The 21431-nt window shown below is 41.3% G+C and overlaps 1 protein-coding gene across 2 annotated transcripts; it reads right to left on the minus strand.

Moving 5' to 3' along the window:
- Nucleotides 1-4465: 4465 nt before the first annotated feature.
- On the minus strand, nucleotides 4466-20287 carry anxa6 (annexin A6). 2 transcript variants are annotated; one of them, XM_008306423.1, is made up of 25 exons: nucleotides 20191-20287; nucleotides 19195-19250; nucleotides 16968-17052; nucleotides 16690-16784; nucleotides 16474-16587; nucleotides 16301-16391; nucleotides 16142-16221; nucleotides 15978-16034; nucleotides 15098-15191; nucleotides 14613-14708; nucleotides 14459-14517; nucleotides 13382-13504; nucleotides 13236-13294; nucleotides 12867-12945; nucleotides 12134-12215; nucleotides 11942-12036; nucleotides 11661-11774; nucleotides 9786-9876; nucleotides 9624-9703; nucleotides 9358-9411; nucleotides 9176-9269; nucleotides 8984-9079; nucleotides 8830-8888; nucleotides 8540-8662; nucleotides 4466-4908 (listed from the first exon to the last, which is right to left on the minus strand). In XM_008306423.1, exons 2-25 carry the CDS (start codon nucleotides 19195-19197, stop codon nucleotides 4849-4851), a joined length of 1983 nt encoding a protein of 660 aa, XP_008304645.1. In that variant the 5' UTR covers nucleotides 19198-19250; nucleotides 20191-20287; the 3' UTR covers nucleotides 4466-4848. The 2 variants fall into 2 exon arrangements, with proteins under 2 accessions (XP_008304645.1, XP_008304644.1); XM_008306422.1 differs by having other exon boundaries at nucleotides 8525-8662.
- Nucleotides 20288-21431: the final 1144 nt, after the last annotated feature.

Raw genomic sequence — 21431 nt, forward strand, 5'->3', positions numbered from 1 at the left:
AGTGAACAGCCTTTTTTTCAAGTTCAGCCACAAATTCTCAGTTGGATTGAGGTCAGGCTCTGCCTCGGTTACTTCAGAACATTCACCTCATTGTCTGTTTCTGGGTAGCGTTGGCTGTATGTTTTCGGTCATTGTCTTGCTGTGACATAAATCTTCCCCCAAGTTGCACTTCCCTTGCAGACTGCATCCGGTTGGCCTTTTGGTTTTCCTAATATCTTGCATTTTACCTTCTATCCTTACAAGCCTTCCAGGGCCTGCTGCCAAGAAGAATTCCCACATAATGATAATGCCACCACCATACTTCACGGTGGGGATGGTGTTCTTACCATTTCATCCACTGAAGGTCCTCTTTCAGAGGAGTCATAGGTGTCTTGGTGGCCTCCTTCACTAGTCACTTTCTTGCACACAGTTTTTGAGGATAGCCTGCTTTCGGCAGATTAATGCATGTGCTATATTTCTGTCATTTCTTAATGATAGATTTAACTGTACTGCAAAGAATATTCAGTGACTCAGACATTTTCATGAAACCATCCCCTGACTTATGGTTTTCAATAACCTTTTCATGGAGTTGCTTAGACTGTTGTTTTGTCTTAATGACGTTGTTATAGCCAGGAACACTGATTCACCAGTGACTGGACTTTCCAGATCCAGGTGCCTTTATACTACAATCACTTGACGCTTATTTACTGCACTCAGATGGCCTCTGTTTCGCTGAGTGTGCCCCAGTTGGTTGCCCCTGTGTTGAATTTGGTGAATCACGATAAAGGATGGTGAATACTTATGCGATTACGAATTTTACATTTTATATTTTCAACTAAGTGACATTTATTTGTAAAAAAAATCTCATTTTGAACATGAAAGACTATTTTTTTGTCAATTTGCGTCAAAAATGCTGAAATGATATTGATCATGATTCAGAATTGTACAGCAATGAAAGGGGAAAACTTCCAAAGGGAGTGAACACTTTTTATAGGCATTGCACGTGATCATATTTCTTCCTCAGGGAGTTTCAGCTACCATTGCTCTGTTAACTGGAACCATAAAATATGATACTGTATAATTCAGCTTCCATTTAGACTGAACCACACAAGGGCAGTCCCAGCTAAGTACTGCACGTTTCTACCACTCTATGATGATAAACGATGTTTAATTTGACTACAAAAACACATCACTTCTTGTCAGCTAAGACAATTAAGACAAAGACACTTCTAGATTAAATTTCGGGGCACTGACCTTGGAGGTCTTATCTGGAAGCAAGTTGTAATAACACAGGAAACACCCAGTTTGCAAATAATTTCACATGATATGATTCACGATAAACCCAAAGTAATCAGAGCCACATCTTTGTTTTTCTCTTTATGTAGCCAACATTGTTACTTCCTGTAATACAAATACAATACTGAGAGACTGACGTATGATTGTCGTAATAAAGTAACCAGTTCAGTAATAGCTGTCATGAAAACTGTCATCCTCATTACATTGTGTGTCTCACAGTCACTCATTTTCAATAGATTTCTCTATACTAGTCATTTGTATCTTCAACTTCACCTCACTGTAAAGAAAGAGAATGAGTGACAACACAAGGGAGTGGGTGTGTAGACTCGGTGTGTCATTTAATAACAGTGAAACTTTTTAGAAAAAATCCTTTGCATTAATAAAAAAAAATCATCTTTTTCAGTCAGTTTTTAGGTGAATGTTCCCATACTTTAACCAAGCCCGTATCCAACAACAGACACACACACACACACCCAGCTGCATGTATCCCATTGGCCAGAAAATGCTGGTAACGTGTGAATTTGTCCCCCAGAGACTTATTTGTTCACTACAGGAAAAACACACACACAAACACACAACTCATGTGGCTCACACACACAAGTTGTTTTTTCCTTAGTCCTGTGTCTACCACCAAACACCTTGGCCATATCTACCGGTGCACAACGTTTCCACCGCAGGCTGCTGTGGTGTGCTGAAATAACAAACAGGGTGATGACTCTCAGCCTGCCGGCACAAAACAAAAAAACAAAGGCCTGAGGATACAGGAAACATCACCCATCATGTAGTCCTGCTGCGAAACAAACTGCACGCTTTGTTTTCGCCTCCCACCTACTTTAAACTACCTTTTTTAAAAACATTTTCCTCATTGCACAAGAGAGTGAGCAGGAGACATGTGAGGAAGAGTAATAACCAGACTGAAGGCCCACTGTGTCGATCCTCTACAGAATATGCACCTCACCCTGCTGGGACAGTCCAGTTTCCCATCAGCAGAAATTAGCAGCTGATAGTCATTAGCTCTGTGCTGCTTCATACAAAATGTCCTTTTGTTTGCAGGGTGGTGACTTCAACCCTCCTGAGGCATTATATCAGGGACATTATCGCAACTGAGTCTCTATCACAATGCAAAAAAAACAAAAAACTAAACAAGATACACTCTGGCACCACATCTTATTTATCTTATTTTTAATAGAGAATCTAAATGTTAGACTTCAGTAAAACCGGTGTAGCACTTTGTCAAGTCACAGTTCTCTCAGGCCTGTGTGTAATCTGTAACAAAGGTAAAGAAGAAATCTCTTTCAAAGCTACACTTGAGATTAATTTATCACCAGGTTTTATAATATTTATCTATATTTCAAATATATTTAATTAAAACTAAACAATAATTTCCTTCTTGAGACTATTATCTTCGGGATTAAACATAGAAGCAATTCTGTACTGTAGGCCGTAAAGTACGCACGATCATCGAGCTCGTGGCATTTTCTGAGCACTGTGCATCTTGTTGCTGTGCTACATTTGCCTGCCATGTAAAATTCCAAGCAAAGAGCAACAACCACTGAATTGCAACCCACCCTGAATTTAAGCAAAAAAGAGAAAATACAGACAATAACACCTCTAATATATTCTGTACCTACATCTCGAACGTTAAAACAAATAAACAACAACTCACCCACACATTCGGCTTGTATCGGAGAGGCACTTTTTAAGGAAACTGGTGAATAGGGGGGGAAGCAATTTCACTGTGAGACTTGGGGAATTCCCATAACCCAGTAAAATGGCCTGATACTGTAGGCTCAGCCTGAACAGAACCTGGTGTGTGTCCAACCGTGTGGCCTGCCTTCACAGAGCAACACAACACGAGAAAAAGGAAAAGAAAAACAAAAAAAGAAACTGTATACATTTAAATAACTTTTCGCAAATGGGGTGCAAATATGGATGCATGTCAAGAAAACTGAATGATACAGAGGAGCACAAAGATATGACACATTAAAGCACTACGAAGTCAGTAAAATGCAAAGACCAACTGGGATATATTTTAACTTGTGTGTACAGTGCTGTAGGCCCACACAAAGAACAGAACATGGCTTCTTTGCATGATCACGTCATGCAGAGAAGCATCTACAACAGTCATAGAGACTGTAGATAAAAAGGCTAAAGCAACCCACGACTCTCTCTGAAGACGCAGCAGCTTTGAAATATGTAAACTACAATCTATGTAATTCATGTTGCACAAGCTGAACATGGCCAAAACTTCCCCCACCTATAAACAGGGAAATTCAAGAACAGTGTATATATGTTGATATTAGCAAAAGTGCTATTGAAGTAATCTCTTAATCTCTTGTAGTTATCATCAAATAGAGCAATTTCAGGTTGGGTGTGCCATTAAAAGCAGTGTGACTGACTGCTGCAGACTTTATTTGTTGCCTTGGATTTTGGCGTACTGCAGGGGATTTCCTCGCCACATACATCTTTTTTCTTCTTTCCTCTTTTAACTCGAAATGGCCTGACAACAGCTGCGCTCACACATACGCAGTGAACTGAGACACTAACAAGAACAGAGGCAGCTGTCTTGCACTCTTCTTCTGCATTAACAAGTGTGCGAGTGCAACTGACACACGAGAAACGGGGTGTAAAGTGACATGTTAATACAGAAAAGCATCGACTACGTATTTTCCTTTGTTCATTTTAATGTGTTGGTGTATAAATAGCTCTTCAGTCATGTTGTAACTCTGCAGTGCTTCTGATTATAAAGAACCAAAATGCCTGGAAGTGCGAATATGAGTCTGATGTGTTCAGATTGAGGATATTTGTTCGCTACTATCCAATATTTTATTTATTTATTTTTAATAATTTGCTTGTATTTTGTCATGAAGAGCCTCTATTTACATTGGTTCACCTTTATGAGCTCACTTTTGGGGTATTTTTGCTAAGCAGAAGAGGCACTGAAGTGGAGTGGGAGTTTCCTCATGTTAAATATTCTAGTTCCCATTTTGCTCAACCCAGTGCTATTGACAGTATCAACACAGTTAATCATTTAATTGCCCTGCTCAATGCAAACCAGGAACCCACCCACTTCACATACAGTAAAAAAAAAAAAAAAAAAGTACAGAACGAGAACTTGTGGTCTGTTGAGATGCAATAAACAAAAACGAATGTATATAAAATATGAGAAGACACAGAAAAGGCTACACAGTTTGATTGAGCTTATTTTATTCAGGTATATGTGACACCTAAAAATCACAGTACTCACCGGACGGCCTACAGTCTGAAGGCACTACTAGATTCAGATACGCTGTACACGTGAAGCCCCTTTCTACACTAACATGAACATCTTCTTATTACATGTAACACTGTAAAAAAAAGAAACATACCATCCTGCCACACAGGAAGATTAGACATGAGAGCAGAAAACTGGCTTGCAAGGCTGAGAGGTCATAGGTCACTTGGTTTGGCTGAGGAGTGGCATCAGTTGGGAACACTGACAACAGATACAGACATTCACCACCACCACCACTTTCACTCTTTGAACTTGTGGTCACTGGAGACTGCGAAGAAATCTGCAGGGACGTAACAGGTTTAATCCTCCCCTCCGCAGAGAATCAGCAGGGTTTTACGGTAGTCTCCCGAGGTATCGCCCTGAAGACGGACGGAAAACACAGACACAGCAGGAGCTTGAATTAATGGGAAATACAGTTTTCATCTTGGTCATGTCTGCTGACATGTGGTCATCACGGAGCTGACACTGGAAAGCAGGGTTTATTTGTGGCTCACACTGGAGCAGCACTGCAGAACAAAAGGCGTGAAATGAACAAAGGAGTTAAAAGTGGAATTACCCTCTATGTCAGCTGACACCCATAAAGATTTCTACTTTATGATCATCACTGCGATTATGTAAGACGACATCTTCTTAAAGGAATAGTTCCTCATTTTGGGAATTACACCTATTTGTGTTTATATTTAGGGACAGGCTGTTACCTCTTGTTTCCAGTCAGAATGCATTATGATACACACACACACACACACACATATATATATATGAAAAAGTATGAAGAGTTAACTTAAGTTAGATTGATATTGTCTCAGGTAGATGATGGAAATGTGGGTTTTCTGAAGGTTTGTGAAGATGGAGTTATCTGTTTTTGCAAATTAACTCTTCATATATATACATACATGGATACACTGTTGCCCATAAAGTTGGAATACTTTTTTCTTTTTTACCTCTTCTGAATGGAATGATTGTGACAATGTGATTTATCCTAGATAGATAAAGTGTATATCTTCTCAAAACTTCATTGATTTCACAACATACATACAATACATATCACAGTAAAAAATCAAACCACTATTAACTTTTGCAAACTGTGTGTTCAGGCTTAAACAAAATTGGGGATGTTGAACAATGGGACAAAGGATTTTGTTTAACATTTTCAAGCATGATGCCTTTAACAGAAAACACATATTCAAGGGCATTTCATGCATAAGAATGTCCAGTATTACTCTTTCAAATGTCGCTCACTCACTAATATTGAGTATGGCCACCCCTGACACAGATCAATGTGTTTAGACTTTGTGGCATACTGTCCACGAGCTTGTTGATGGTGTCAATGGGCAGCACGTCCCACTCCTCAGTCAGATCCCAAAGTCAGAATTTGTTTCACCTGAGTAACCGGGCCTCAGTATGTAATCATTGCACCTAATAAAAAGTGATTACTGATGTGTAGAAATAGAAATAAAAAGAATAATGTGTCTAAAAACAAAAATTATTCCAACTTTATGGGCAACGGTGAATGTACCAGAAGTTTACTTACACTGTATAAAAAGATAAATAACCTTTTTTTTCTCACTGTCTGACATTAAACGAGACTTAGCTTTTCCTGGTTTAGGTCAGTTAGGATTACCAAAATTATTTCTATTTGCTAAACGCCAGAATAATGAGAGAGAGAATTATTAGAAATGTTTTTATTCTTTCTTAAAAGTCAAAGGTTTGCATACATGTATTAGTGTTTGGTAGCATTGCCTTTAAACTGTATGACTTGTGTCAAATATTTTGGGTTTCCTTCCACAAGCTTTTCACAATAGGTTGAATTCTGGTCCATTCCTCCTGACAGAATTGGTGGAACTGAGTCAGGTTTGCACACGCCTTTTCAGCTCTGCCCACCAATTTTCTACAGCACTGAGATCAGGGCTTTGTGATGGCCACTCCAAAACATTGACTTTGTTGTCCTCAAGCCTCTTTGTAACTAATTTGGCGGTATGCTTAGGGTCATTGTCCATTGGGAAGACCCATTTGTGCCCAAGCTTTAACTTCCTGGCTGATGTCTTGAGATGTTGCTTCAATATTTCCACACAATGTTCTTCCGTCATGATGCCATTTATTTTGTGAAGTGCACCAGTCCCTCAGGTCCTTCTTAGGTTTGCAAGCTTCCCCCTTTTTTCTCCAAATGTAACGATGGTCATTATGGCCAAACAGTTCAATTTTAGTTTCATCAGATCACAGGACATGTCTCCAGAAATGAAGGTCTTTTCAGCCCATGTCGGTACAGGACTGGTTCCACTGTGGATAATGACGCTCTCTTACCAGCTTCAGCAGCATCTTCACAAGGTCTTGTGCTTTTGTTCTGGGGTTGATTCACACATTTCACACCAAAACACATCATCTCTGGGACACAGAACCCGTGTCGTTCATGAGCGCTATGATGGCTGGACATTTCCATGATGTTTATACTTGTGAGTAATTGTTTGAACAGATGAATGTGGGACCTTCAGGCATCTGGACATTGTACCCAAGGAGGAACCAGACTTGTGGAGGTCCACAATTCTCTTCCTGATATCTTGGCTGATTTTCCATGTTGTCACAAAAGGAAGCAGTGTGTTTGAGGTGTGCCTTAAAATTAAATCACAGGTGTGCCTCCAATTTACTCAAATGTTGTCAATGAACCTATCAAAAGCTTCCAAAGCCATGACATCATCATCTGGGCTTTCCCAAATAGTTTGAAGGCATCTTAGTGAATGTAAACTTCTGACTTTGAAGAAAGTAGTCCAAAATATCTAAAAAAAAATAATATCTCTCTCATTATTGTGGCGTTTAACAAATAGAAATCATTTGGTAATCCTAACTGACCTAAAACAGGAAAGGTTTAGTCTGATTTAATGTCAGACGGTTAGAAAAAAATGGTTTTATGTCCTTTTATACAGTGTATGTAAACTTCTGGTTTCATGAAACATGAAAAGCACTGGTGTCAAGCGGTTGTTCAAAGGGGATCCAAAGGAAACTTTGGACTTGTTGAGTCTCTGTGTAGAATTTTTTAAGGTCTTCACCTTACTACTGTTTTTTATAACCCAAAAAGTCGGAAACACCGATATGCTGCATCACAATACATAATGGAACTGGAAACAAGGGGAAACCACCCTGTACTAATCTAACAAAGTCCACTTACCAGCAACTCTAAATGTGCTGCTGGTAGCTTTAGAGGTGCTGGTAGGTGGATTTACAGTGTAGCCTGGGGATTAAGTGAATAAACATGTTTCCTAAAATGTTAAAATGCTTCTTTAAGATTCTTATTTATCTTTTTAATCATCTCTTTGCTTCAGGGCAGCTACAAGTAAAAAAAAAAGTGTATATTGGTCCAAATAGCTATTTTATGAGATCATTAACCAAACTTTTCTCAAATCTCAAAGCTTTTTTCCTAATTTCCTCAACTCCAAAATCTCTTTAAAAATATGCCAATAAAATCACCGTCTTGCTAAATTAAACTCTAAAAACTTACATAAGACTCTTCCTTTTAAAATTATATACACACCTCAGAATAAACAGTATATAGCAATACTTGCATCTGTTGCATAATCTGAAAATATTTCTGCTAAAACCAATCCAGGGCACCCTACTTGCTTGTGCGTATTGGTGTCACGGTAATTTCATCTGTAAGTTATTATAGAACTGCTTTTAGGAACTTCCTGTCTCTGGGCATCCAGCCAATCACACGGCAGATATAGAGAGGAAGTTAAGCATGCAAGGGGAAATTCCTAAACAGCTGTGCGGTAGCCACAGATCCATAGTCCACCGCACAAAGCTATAGAAGAAACGCACCCCTCCGCCGCCGCCACCCCACCGCAGCAGCAGCAGAAGGATGTGCAACACACGCTCACACAGCAACAAGACAAAAAAAAAAAAGAAGCTGCACAGAGACACACAGGTCACATAAGAACACGACACACCAACCGAGAGTGTTAGTTGACAAAGACTCTGACTTACGATCATAGTTTCTACCTGGATGAATTCATGAAGGGAATCGTCATGCGTCTCCTTGAACTCTTTACGAATGTTGAAAAGGTCAACTTCACTGCGGGACACCATGATTCGGATCAACGCTCTGTCGTCTGTACCAAGACCCTGCAGGGGAGATCAATGAATACTTTGTTTATTCTGATTTAGGGACTGCTATTGCAAAAAGAACACAAAATATATGTTATACAATGTGTACTGAATGCACCAGCAATGTGACCGTATTAACAATTCGGTCTAGTAACCAATGAACTGCATAAACTATGATAAAATACCTTCATGGCTTTGTACAAACGGTCTGCAAAATAAGAGGGCTGGTTCTTCACACTGCGAACTGCAAAGCAAAGACAGAACAAGAAAAGGGCTCATCAACTGTGACAAACTTTAAAGTAAACTATAATGACGCTTCAGGTCAGAGACAGTCATTACCTATCGCATAAAAGGCGTTTTTCACATCTCCAGACATTTCCTTCTTGATAATCTGTTCGATGTCCTTGTTGCTGCATCTGACAAACTCCTGGAATACTGTGAACGATAAAGATCACCATCCACTTTGTTGTTGGGAAGGTAAAGTAGCAAACACCTTGATTTGTCAACACGCTGATCTGTTTAAACCTTTACCTCTTCTGAGATGGGGGAAGCTCCTTGTGCACAGAATGCTCATGAACTTCATCTCCATGTCGTCAGAATCTGCATTGCACGCATCGGCAAGTTCCTGATGAGTTCAGGAAGGACAAAGATTTAAATTCATCTTTCTATTCACATTTATACACTTTAATATGGTGCAGAACACACTGAATCACCTGAGCGTCTGCATCAGCTCTTTCCACGTCTGCAGGACCCTCCTCTCTCGCACCCTGGACTCAGCAAAGACAGTTAAATGTAAATTCTATTCTATAATAGGTCAGTGGTTAACCAGCAGCATGTTTTTGTTCTTTAAAAACGTTATGAAGGTGATTAAACAAGGCTTTCTCTTCTACAGTCAGCAAAGAGCACAAACCAGACTGCAACCAGTGAGTGGGCGTGGAAATTAAACACAGACTAAGTTCTCATGGTGATGAACGTTTACCTGCACGAGAGAGACAAGGATGCGACAGAAGTGGCCTGATGTGTCTGACTGAACGGCTTCCTCCAGAGACTTCTTATAGGCTGTAACGTGTGGGTATGTGATCAATTAAATGCACCAGGAGAAGAAATGGATTTCAAAGCCATGTTTTGTTATCAGACTCACCGTCCTGATAGGCAGCATTCATGGCTTGAATTTCCTCGTTGCTCCTGGTAACCAGGATCTCGATCAGAGCGTGCTCGTCCGTCCCGGCTCCCTGAAATAAAAGAGCACAAAAGTCCAGCCAAAAATGAATCCAGATAAACAAGAACTGCACCACACACATGTGAAAACAGTGCATGTGAGCTGCACCTCCTCAATAATGAGCTGACAGTGGCCACGTTTTAATATTTTGGCAACTATTGTTTATAACCTGTGAATCAAGAAAGAGTTGCTCAGGTGGTACAGCAGGTTGTCTACTGATCACAACCTGCAGAAACTGAACCCAGAGTTGCTCTCGTGTGGTTTATGAATGCGGGAAAGACAAAGACATTGGACAGCATTTTCTAGAAGCTACCTAAGGTCAAAAAGGTGCAGATCATTTACTATTTGCAAACCATTTATTCACGTTGAGGAGGCTCTCTCTATGCTAACGTGGTGTTTACTTAGTTCTGCTGCTGTAGGCCTATCTGCTGGGGGACTTCCCATGGCGCACTGAGCACCTCTCCTCTATTTGTCGCTTCATACGAATATATGACACCTTTGTATGCTACTAACTGTGCGTCTTTACTCTCCCGTAGTTCTCTACAGGTATCTCTGGATCTGGAGCTACACGTCTCTGATCAGCTGTTACTGGCCTCACCGATCTGAAGTGTTTTTTGTTCTTTTATGCATTGTTTGTCTGGCGTCTATCTGTTATCCTGTTCTCTCTCTCTCTCTCTCTCCGCTTAACCCTCACCCCAGCCGGTCAAGGCAGACGGCCTCCCTCCCTGAGCCCGGTTCTTCCGGGCATTTTTTTGTCCTTCCTGGTAAAGGGGAGTTTTTTTTTCCACTGTTGCCAAGTGCTGCTCAAAAGGAATCCACAGGAAATTACAGATTTATTGGGCTTGTCCTTATAAATGTTGTCTTCGCCTTGCTATGTGAAAAACCCAGAGGTGACAGAAGTTGTAAACTGGCCTCTGTCAAGGAAGCTGAATTAAATTGAAATCAATCAAATTTAATTAAATTAAACTAAACTGAATCGAATTAATCTGAACTGAATTCATGAAATATAAAAGGTCAAACTGAATGATTCATTTAAGCTATAAGTCTAAATGGCATATCAGATCTGTCAAAACTTAGAAATGCAGCAAACAGGAGTCATAACTTACTTCTTGTATCAACCTGATTTCACTGTATGCGTTCAAAAAAGCACATTTTAAAATTCGACCGCTTCAAAATCACTACTTTGCAAGTTACTGTTGTCTCTTCAGAATCAGGTTTGCTGTCTAAGGAAATATAAACTTATCTGATGGTAGATTCTTTCTGTGAGACTACCGTGACATGTGTGCACCAACGATACCCCTCTGTGCTTAACATCAACCGTCAGAGCCTTGAACTGATCAGCCACAACATTAAAACCACCTGTCTTGTGCTGCCAAAACAGTTCTGACCCTTTGGGACGTGGACTCTGGACCTCTGGGATTTCCTGTGATGTCTGGCACTGTGTCACGGGTCCCTTGGGCCAACGCCTCAGGCTCTTGGTCAGGTTTCTTGTGCCATTTTCGCTGCAGTCAATGAGTGCAATTGCTGTGGAGAGGCCCGCTTGCTCTGTCAAGACCCAAAGTTTACCAGCAGAACTTTGCATTGTCACACGAGGACAAATGTTCACGTGACCAGTCAGCGGTTGTAATGTTGTGGTTGATCGGTGTACATTTACAGAGGCATAAACGTGACCCATGAGCTTCCTTGTTTTTACTGCACAAATAAAATAAATGTACCAGCAGCTCACTTGGGAACCCCAGAGTGTCCCTTCAGAAACAAATCCAATCCTGATGAGCTTTTGATCCACTCCTACATTACCTCCATTGCCTTTCTCATCATTTTGGCGTCAAACTCAGCGGGGGTCAGCATGAGCCCGATGATCAGCCTCTCCAAGTTCTTTGACAGTTCAGACTTCAGGTCCTTCATCAGATCCTGAGAGACGACAGCGAGTTGTTAGGCAACATGAAATGACTAATCCCATGTCAGACTCAGTGGAAGACGTGCATCTAGCAATGAATGAAGGTAAAAAAAAATACTGTATGTTCCAACTTGCATCTGCCTTTATTTCAGATTTATTTTCAACAATTCACTTCTCTCACCCTTCCCAGTAGGGACTTGAAGGCCTGTCTGATCTCTTGTCTCTGGGCGTTGCTTCTTTGCGCAACAATGTCAATGATTGCATCTTCATCTGTTCCTGTGGTCAGGAAAGAGGTAAAAAACTGTTGTAAAACATGAGCTTTGAAAAGCTGTACAAGCCGTGTCAATGTGCTTTAGTTCTCTGGGCTGCATACCGAATCCCTTCATAGCTTTTCTCAGCGCTTGTGCATCAGCAGCAGGGTCAAAGTCAGAAGCAGGACGGATTGTGGGCCTTAGCTGAGGGAGTAGAAATCACAAAAGAATGACAATCAGTGACACAAACATGATGTGAAATGGCAAAGAGAGATGTTCTATCATGCACAGAAATTACTTTTAAATTAAATACACCAGATCTGTAAGCTTAAAGCAACAAACACAAAGAAGTCTGCATGCAAAATGCAAATTTCCATACAATGGTTTGTTGTTCAAAGATTTTTTTGGCTGATAACAATAATGAAATAGCACACTAAGTTTTATGATAATAATCTCCTGACATTTGAGGGGGCGGTGCCCTCTTGAGGTTAGAATTCATGACACCACCAACAATGAAAAGGTTGGTAGGGAGAAAAACAGCTCAGTTTTTTGAAGCGTTAGTGAGACAGCCCTTTGTTGACAAAAATGCTGAGATCTTTTTGACATTCACTCTCAGTGTTGTAATGCACTCACCACACCAGTGTGGAAACTGCATTATAGCAAACAAAAACTATTTGTACTTCAGCATTCTGATCATATCCACAGCAAGACAAAGGCTTCACTGTGCAGTTATGGCATCGGATCAGCACCATGTGTGGCACATCATGGCAGGGCCAGCAGGTAACTGAGACACAAAGCACTGCCAAGCCAGACATGCAATGACACATCTACAGTGGGAGCAGATGAGGCCCAAACCTGCACTTTGGTCATGGCACTTAATTCCCACATCTTGTAGGCTATCTGAGCAGCTTCGGGGAAGAACTCTCCAGCTAAGCTGTAATGATCAGTTCAACACAACACAGCACATTCAGCAAAGCCAAAACCTCAAGCTCTAGACAGTCTGTACATTTATTAGGAAGAGGAATCTGTTAGAAAATAGACTCTTTGATACACTTTACTTTGCGACAATATCAATGTCACTTATGGTCTCTTCGCAATTACTATGACAACAAGCTTTACAGATTAAAGCAATAGACCTCTTTTTCTGTATTTACTTCCTTAGAAAGCAAAAATTCCTGAAAAGTTGTGCTCTATCACCCCCATCTGGTTGCTGCTGTAACTTACTCATCATCGCCTCCACACAGGTTAAGCAGAGTCCTCTTGTAATCGCCTGATGTATCATCCTGGATTGCACACAATATGCACACAGCCATGTTATAGACAATCGTATATGATATATGAGTGTGTATAAAACATGCTTTTTTTCTAACCTTTATCATGTTGTAAAGTGACTTCTCATATCTGAGACGGAAGCACTCCCGAATGTCCAACATGTCGATTTCAGAACGAGAAATCATGATCCGGATCAGAGTGTTGTCAGCTGTGCCGAGACCCTGGAAACGAAGCAGATGTGTTGAGGGGCGAAGCAATGCAGCAACAATCACAAATTTCTTATATAATTTTAAAAGTTGAACAATCTGAGCTAGAGAAAGAAGAAAAAATGTGTCATAGTGTTTGTGCTGATATCAGATAGCATGGAATTAAACTGACAGTATGGGGGTATTATAATAGTGAAACTATCTGTAGATGTGTGTGGAGAGGTGTGTGTCTGCATCTCAATCTGTTTGTCTGCAGTGAGATTTGTGAATGTGTAAAAAGATTTGTTAAAGGTTCGTAAAAGATTCGTCGATGCGTAAAAAGATTTGTCAACGAGCACAAAGGTATTAAAAGATGAAAAGTCTACGTATTTGGCTACAAGTGCTGGAAATACAGACAAATCACCAGTTACTGCCTCACAATCTGCTGCTCTGTACCTCACTAGTTATGCTGCCTGCAAGCCATCATGAAAGTTTTTGCTCAGCGAGCCACAAATTCAGCAAATTTAACTTGTTCACATATACCAGACAATGTTTGCCTGTCCTCAAACACTTTGAGGGATAGCGCCACCTGATGGCTTGCAGGTGGCATAACTACAGAGTTCCAGAGCAGGAGAGTGGTACGCAGCCGTAATGAATAAGCCTGTGAGCCTGAGCTCAGGGCAAATAAACCCTGTGTGACCGATCAGAATTTCTCAGGGCAGAAGTGCAGTAAAAGTCAAGTGTATAAAGACAATTGTGAGGCCTGCTTGACTTGTAACTGGTGATCTGTGTGTATTTCCAGCACTTGTAGCCAAATACTTAGACTTTTCATCGATTAATATCTTTGTACACATTTGCAGATCTTTTTAAACATTCACAAATCTCACTACAGACACACAGGTTGAGATACAGACACACAACTCTCCATACATATTTCCAAACAGTTTTTACTCCAATAATCCCCCCCATAGAAAGCCTACTTAAGTTTACCTTCATTGACTTGTACAGGCGCCTGGCAAAGAACATGGGAACACTCCTTATGCACTGGACTGTGAGAAAATTCCAGAAGAGAGCAGTCGGTCAAATAAACAACTTGTCAAGTCTGTATTTTGTTGTTTACTGCTGCTTTCAATGTTTTTCTTACCAACAGCCAGCATCAGCCTCTCAAAGTCTCCGGAGAGCTCGTTCTTAATGCTGTCCTCAATGGACATCTCTGCAATCTTCTCGTACGCATCAAAAACTAAACAAACAGATCACACTGTTTATAATCTCAAATTTGTATGAATCTCTTTTTTGCCTATTTCATTTCTACCAGACTAAACGTAGATGGTTCACCTTGTAAAGAGCTGAACATCAGCATTGTGTCATTGTGAGCACCACTGAACTGTCAGTGTGTTCGCTGAGGCTGCAAAAGTGACTACTCTTTATCAAAGCAGCTTTATCAGAAGTGACATTTTCCTTTTTTCTTCCTGTTCTGTGATGCTCTTTATCTATTAGAAGTTCAGTTTTACTGGGAGGACTTTTCACAAATACACTCAGCTTTAAAAGTGGCATTTACTCCTGAGAGACAGATGACAAATATCTCGAATGTCTCACTGTTGTGCTAATTTCCCTGAGGAACGTGCTCACCCATGCGGAGGTGGGTGACGCTGCGGTTTCCCAGGATCATGATGAATTTGGCCTCGTCGGTCCCCCACTGCTCCTCTCCGGCCGCATACAGGTCCTACACAGAGGACAGGAAACATACTAAACGTAAGACAGAATAACAAGAAAACTACACGTGACAGACGAGATTCAAGGTCTCAATTTATTTCAGTTTTATTAATATAGTGTCACAACAGATGTCATCTCGAGACCTTACAAATTTCAAACAGAGAACCTAATAATCAAAAGTGGGTATTTTTGGATTCCCTTTGAGCAAGCATGTCTGTCACTGCAACCAGAGCATGCTGTGTTAGCCTTAGCAAAAAAAAAAAAAAAGCAAATATTACAATACACAGTAAATATTTTATCATAAGTACAATTCTGTCCACTACTGAAATATCTCCACTATTTTTGGGAAAACTGCCAAGAAAGACATTTACACTCTACTTGAATGCTTGCAAAAAAGAATAAAATTTCTATCAACAAAAACTGCATTTATTGTTTAGCCTAATTAAAAAAAAAACTTTAACATGCTAGCACGCTAAATTAAGGTAGTTCTTACAAAGCTGCACACTGTCAGTATGTTAGCTCTGTGTCTGTTAGTACATGAGCGTGCTGAAGTTTGCATTTTGTTTTGCTGTGGATCCCCGTTATTTGGTTTTATACTTTGTGATACATACTTTGATTGGTTTTATAATATTTTGCATTATCAAAGCTCAATATATTGAAATGAGGCCATACAACTATATTTTTAAAGTCATCCCATTGGATGAGTTTTTTTCACTTACATTCACTAAAAAATGGCTTTTTAAAATGGATGTTGTATAAAGTCTATTACTCATAAAATGTTCAGGTTCTCACCCACCTGTGCGTCCTGCTCCACCAGGTCTGCATCCACCACTCCTGACTCATCTCTGGTCCCCTGAAACCATCAAACCAAAAAAAAAAACAAAACACCTGCAGGTCAGTCAGTGTTGTGGTTGACTGGATGCTTCACTTCTGATAACATCAACTCCTCAGCGAACTGACCTGGAGTAAAACAACCAGCATCTTCTTAAAGTGACCTGAAGTGTCGGCGATTACGTCCTCCTCTATGTCGCTGCCGTAAGCTGTCGACACAGACATCACCGTCAAACGCCGCCAGACGCTCGCACGTCATCTGTTTTCTTAAAGTGACGTTTAACTTACCATCCTTGTACGCTGCGACCATATCGTTTGTCTGTGCGTTGTTTCTGGAAGCCAGGACTTCAATCAGGCATCTCTCATTTGTTCCAGCGCCCTTTTAAACAGAGTAAGTTAAATATGAAACAGCTGAATATGACCGGTGTGCAAAGGACCTGAGTGTGAGGTGAGCATCTTACTTTGATCGCATCATGGATTTCTTTGGCGTCATGGTAGGCCGAAGTTCTCATCAGACTGACAATGAGACGCTCGAATTTTCCTGTGAGCTCATATTTCAGATCCTCAATTAGGTCCTGATGGAAAAGCATGATGAATTTATAAAAGTAGCTACAGCCTGAAAGTTCAGTAAGTTACAGTGTGGTATGAAATGGAATGTGAAAAATGCATTTGTGTACCTTTCCAAAGCTGCATTTGTACGCTGCGATGACTTCCTGCCTCTGTGCATTGCTCCGAGAGGTGACCAGGTCCAAGATGGCCTCTTTATCGCTGCCTGAGGAACACAAAGCAACAGATTTTGACATCTCAGTTACAGACTTATAACTGATCTCAGACTGCTTGACTGTCACTGCTGCTGTAGCAAATTCTTTATGTGGCAATTCAGCGGACAAGATGGGAGAATGAAAGAGGACCTTTACACCTCCGTGGGAAAAAATCACAGGAATGAGGGACTCACCGATGCCTTTCATAGCATTGTAAAGGGTCTCAGCGTCAGCGCTGGCGTCAAAGTCCGGAGCATCTGTTATTGTGCCTCTGAACACCTGTGAGAAGAATAGTTCAGCTTAACGTTTTCGATTCAAGAGTGCAGTGATGATGTATCTGAAACTCTGACACAACATTGTCATAGTTTAATTACAAATAAAGAATCATTCAAATGTTATTTCTCAATCCACAGCTCTTTGTACACAGTAGCCTACATCTGAATTAGGATTTACTGGTATGTGGAGGGGGATGAGTGTTAACTCTGGGGGTGTGACATACTGGTGATGGCAGTGACCAGCTGGATTGTGGCTACTGAGGTGAGGTGAGGCTACGAGCTGTATGTCAGGGAAGCCTGAAAGCGAGAGCAACAATCGTAACAGCTAAAAAGTTATAAAAAACAAAGAAAAGACACTAAGGAGAAACTATGAAGGTCTATCATTTCTAGTATCACACAAACGCACTGTATTGTTTTCCTGCTAGCAGTTTAGCTCTTGGGATGGCAATACAGTTAACTGCCATGTGATTTGTTACAGACATCCATGGTCCTCAGAGGATAAAGCTGAGACTTTTCCTCTCGTCCCTGCATGATGCTGACATTCTGTTTCGTTCTGACATCTGATCTCTTTTGATGACTTGCAGCAACTCTAGTGAATACTTTTCTTTCTGCATTCCTGTCAAATTTAATGCATTCCCATTAACTTCTGCTGGACTTTTGTGCATTTCTGTACAAAATAATTAGCACACAATAGCATGCAAACACACTGTACCAAGATTCTGAACATGCTATGTGCTTCAGCATGGTGTTTCCTTTGATTTGTTCAATGCACCAAGATTACCTTGGGAGACAATGATTTTGTGCTGCAAATCACTGCTTGCGTGTTGCAAATATCAAGAAACAGGCCCCTGACTGGGTCCGTTCAGTGTTTGTTACTTTAAAATTGCAACAACTTTTGCTGCTCACCTCAACCCAGATATCTTTTAAAGGTGAGAAACAGAATGGATGTGAACCTTCCCGTCCAAAGGTCAAAAGGTGAGGAGTTACAACACATTTTGCTTTTGCAGGATCACAAGTTTGCACTTCATATCCCACAATGCATTAGCTCGACACGCACACTTCCTTGTACAGTTTGATAGTGAGTTAAAGTGGCAGCGACGGGACTCTGGGACTGGAGGAGCATTCAAGTCTGCCAATACAGCAGCTGACTTCTTGCACCTGTTTGAACCTAACGGATCAGAGTAAAGCCTGCTGTGTGTGTGTGTGTGTGTGTGTGTGTGTGTGTAGGGGTGGGATTGTGTGTGTGTGTGTGTTTCAGGGAGTCAGATTGCACACACAGCAACTCGCCTCGCTTTGCAGGGGTCTGACATACAATAGTTCAAACACAATGAAAAATATCAGAGAACACATCTCCATATAAGGCTCTGTTCACAATAAATAAACATAGTCATATCATCTGGCCCTGCTGCATGATGTTGTGATGATATCAGCGCACTAACTGTGAGAAATAAAACAGGTATGGCAAACCTCAAACTGCAGCAGCTGCCATATAGATTATTGCTGCAGTGAGGCTGTCAGCCAGAAAGTACACTCCACCCATCTGAGGGCCCACAGCACATGCTCAGATCACCGCTTCTCAACACAACTATCATTCTTTACGACAGCTGGAGAGCTTCGCCCACGTAGCAACAGCACCACAAACACAAGCCCCTAGCAACAAGCTATTAACTAAACTAACCACATTTCTTTTGTTCGGGCCCTAAAGCGAATTTAACATCATGAGCTATTGGGCCACACAATCCCATCCCACTAAGTGTGGCTTGTTTCTAGCCAAGATTTCAACTGCACAGAGTTATAATTAAGACTAAGTGTGTGTTTCCCCCTCAAGCAAGGCCGAGATAAAGTTGAACGCCCGCCACCAGTCGGAAACAATCCGACAAAGCAGTGACTTTGAAAAGATGCGGTCAGGTGTGTCTATCAGATGTGCAGGCGCCACAGGTCGCTATGACACCCTACACTGCTGCCTTTATGATGCCGAGGCTCTCGTGGTGGCAGGTGGCAGCAGATGACCTCACTCTATCCACACCTCATTCATGTGGCACACAAAACCGCCGCTGTCACACATGACACAAGATCTGCAGAGCAGTTTGATATAGTCCCCACCGTACTTACATAATGCAGGACGGCAGAGGTCCTGTCTACTTACCATGACTATGTTTGGTCTTCCGTGTCAACACTGCTCAGGAATCAATAGTTTCAGGCCTGAGGAGAGAGAGAGAGAGAGAGAAAAACGCTGAGGCAGGACTGGACAGCAGCGATGCAAATCATCCCTGCGCTATTAAAGGTGTCATTCCCCTCGACCATGCGGGGAAATTATGTCGCAGAGACAAGAGGTTGTCTGTTCAGTGGGCTGCTTGAAGCTGTTTGCTACACCTACTAGAATTCTGAGCAAGAATATAGCACCACAAAGGAAACAGGGAGGCTATTTTCTGCAGGCTTGACCTCACATTCACCTTATATGGCGCATAAGTGGATGGAATTTGCATTAATCTGGCTGTCCGGGGAAAGTATTTAGTCACATTTTCCGTTCTGCTAACCTATAATGCAGCCATTCAGACGACTTATGGGGGCTGCTGCAGAGGAAAAGTTCTGCCAACTTTCTCCTTCATGAATTTGGAATCACAGCACAAGATTCTAATGGGTTTATATTTACAAGCTCACATTACAAATGTTTGATAAACTCATTCAGTTTTTTCTGCGGAGAAAAAGGAACTCCCTTCAGGTTTTGATTCTGCTGCACTGTTTGGTTTAGTCAGAAGTGAAGCTCTCCCAAAAATAGCCCCAACAGTTTAACTTAATGTCAGAATCAAGGTCTGGGTGGGGGGAGACTGGGCCTCTCTATATAGACAGAGCCACACCCTTCTCTGTACCCCACACTGTGGAATAAACTTAAATCAAATCTGTTTTTTTCCTCATTTCAACTTTAAATCAATACATTCCCCTTATAGGTGAAGCTGTAAATACACTCATTTTAATTCCAGCTGTTCTGTGTTTCTACACAAGTCGCAGACACATTTAAAAATGACATATCAGCAAACTTCTCCAGGGGATTCCTGACGCAGTCTCTGGGAGAACTCGTGTTTTTTTTTTACCGGCTCAGATCGGGACAGAAGAAGCGTCCAAACAACAGAAAGCAGCTTACCTCCTCTGAGAGTATCGGAGCTGGGTAGTAAGGCCAGTGGTCCTGCCGTCTCCCTCTGTGTCCTCGCTTACCCGGTCTATGTGCCTCCCCTCCGGTCAGATTCAGGCCGTACCGTTACGTGTCTTCTGTGACGCAGCGACTGCAGCGCTCTCTCACGCAGCTTCTTCAAAGTGTGCGTGTGTGTGTGCGTGTGTGTGTGTGCGTGGGGGTGTGAATGTAGAGCAGAAAACGTCTTACGGTAAAGAAAATGCTATAAATACATCGCTGCTCTGTCTATGTAAATGCGTAAAATCCAAATAGCGCCATTTGTGGGTTGTTTTTACGCACGTCTTCATTTGGAAAGGGCAAGCCTCCATTCGAGTATTTCTTATTCTGCAGACAAGTCACACAGCGAATGAATCTCTATTTAATAATTAAAGGCATTTCAAAGCATTGGACACAGGCAAACTTTCAGCTGTGAGGTTTCATTTCTGAACTTTAAGCTTATAGTTTTGGTTGGATTTTAACAGAGGGCAGGTTGCTGGCACTGATGTGAGACATTGGCTGCTCTATTTCTGTCCTGTCAGGAGTCCATTCCAGTAAGAGGGGGCGAGAGACACCAGCATAGCTCAGGGGGGAGTGGGAGAGAGAGAGAGAGAGGGAGAGAGAGAGAGAGAGAGAGCAAACATGTCAGTACAGAAGGAAATTAACTGATAAGAGTAAAGGCTCCAGCGTTAAAAATGATCTGAGATGTTTTATAAAGTTTGTTTTTCACTGTATTCATTCATGGTGATATTATGGTGATGATGAAAGAGAGGATGAGAAACAAGAGGTGACTTACAGGAAGTCCAGAGTGTCACAGATAGTCCAGGGTCTCAGACAGAACAAGCATGACTCAGTATGTTTCGTCCTGACTGGCAGCTACTAAAGGATGTTCATGTAATCAATACTTGGTCCGATACAGATGGCTGACATATTAAAGGACAAACCTTGAACCCATACAGTGAAGGGACCAGGTGACTTTTTTATGCTGTGGGAGGCATTTTTTCTGTCATAGGTTGGGTTTACTTAACAATACAAAAGGAGAAGTCACTGCAAATGAGTGGTCACTTTTCTCCTGTGACGATCTCTTCACAGAATACTTTGATGGAAAATGACGTGAACTGAAGATCAGTGGGAGATTTTTGTAGAGGTGTTACTGGAGCCAAACAACTGAGCATTTGTGACAATGGAATTTGTTGCTAGCTACACGTATGTGTCAG

This window comes from Stegastes partitus, unplaced genomic scaffold (genome assembly GCF_000690725.1).
Source record: "Stegastes partitus isolate 25-593 unplaced genomic scaffold, Stegastes_partitus-1.0.2 Scaffold3654, whole genome shotgun sequence".
Taxonomy (NCBI): domain Eukaryota; kingdom Metazoa; phylum Chordata; class Actinopteri; family Pomacentridae; genus Stegastes; species Stegastes partitus.

What these genes read in the sequence shown, in the direction of transcription:
- anxa6 (XM_008306422.1), bottom strand. An exon ending in TCCTTGTCTCTCTCGTGCAG is followed by an intron (nt 9,412 to 9,623) that starts GTAAACGTTCAT and finishes TGCTGAGTCCAG; the next exon opens with GGTGCGAGAGAGGAGGGTCC. An exon ending in GTTTGTACAAAGCCATGAAG is followed by an intron (nt 8,663 to 8,829) that starts GTATTTTATCAT and finishes TCTCCCCTGCAG; the next exon opens with GGTCTTGGTACAGACGACAG.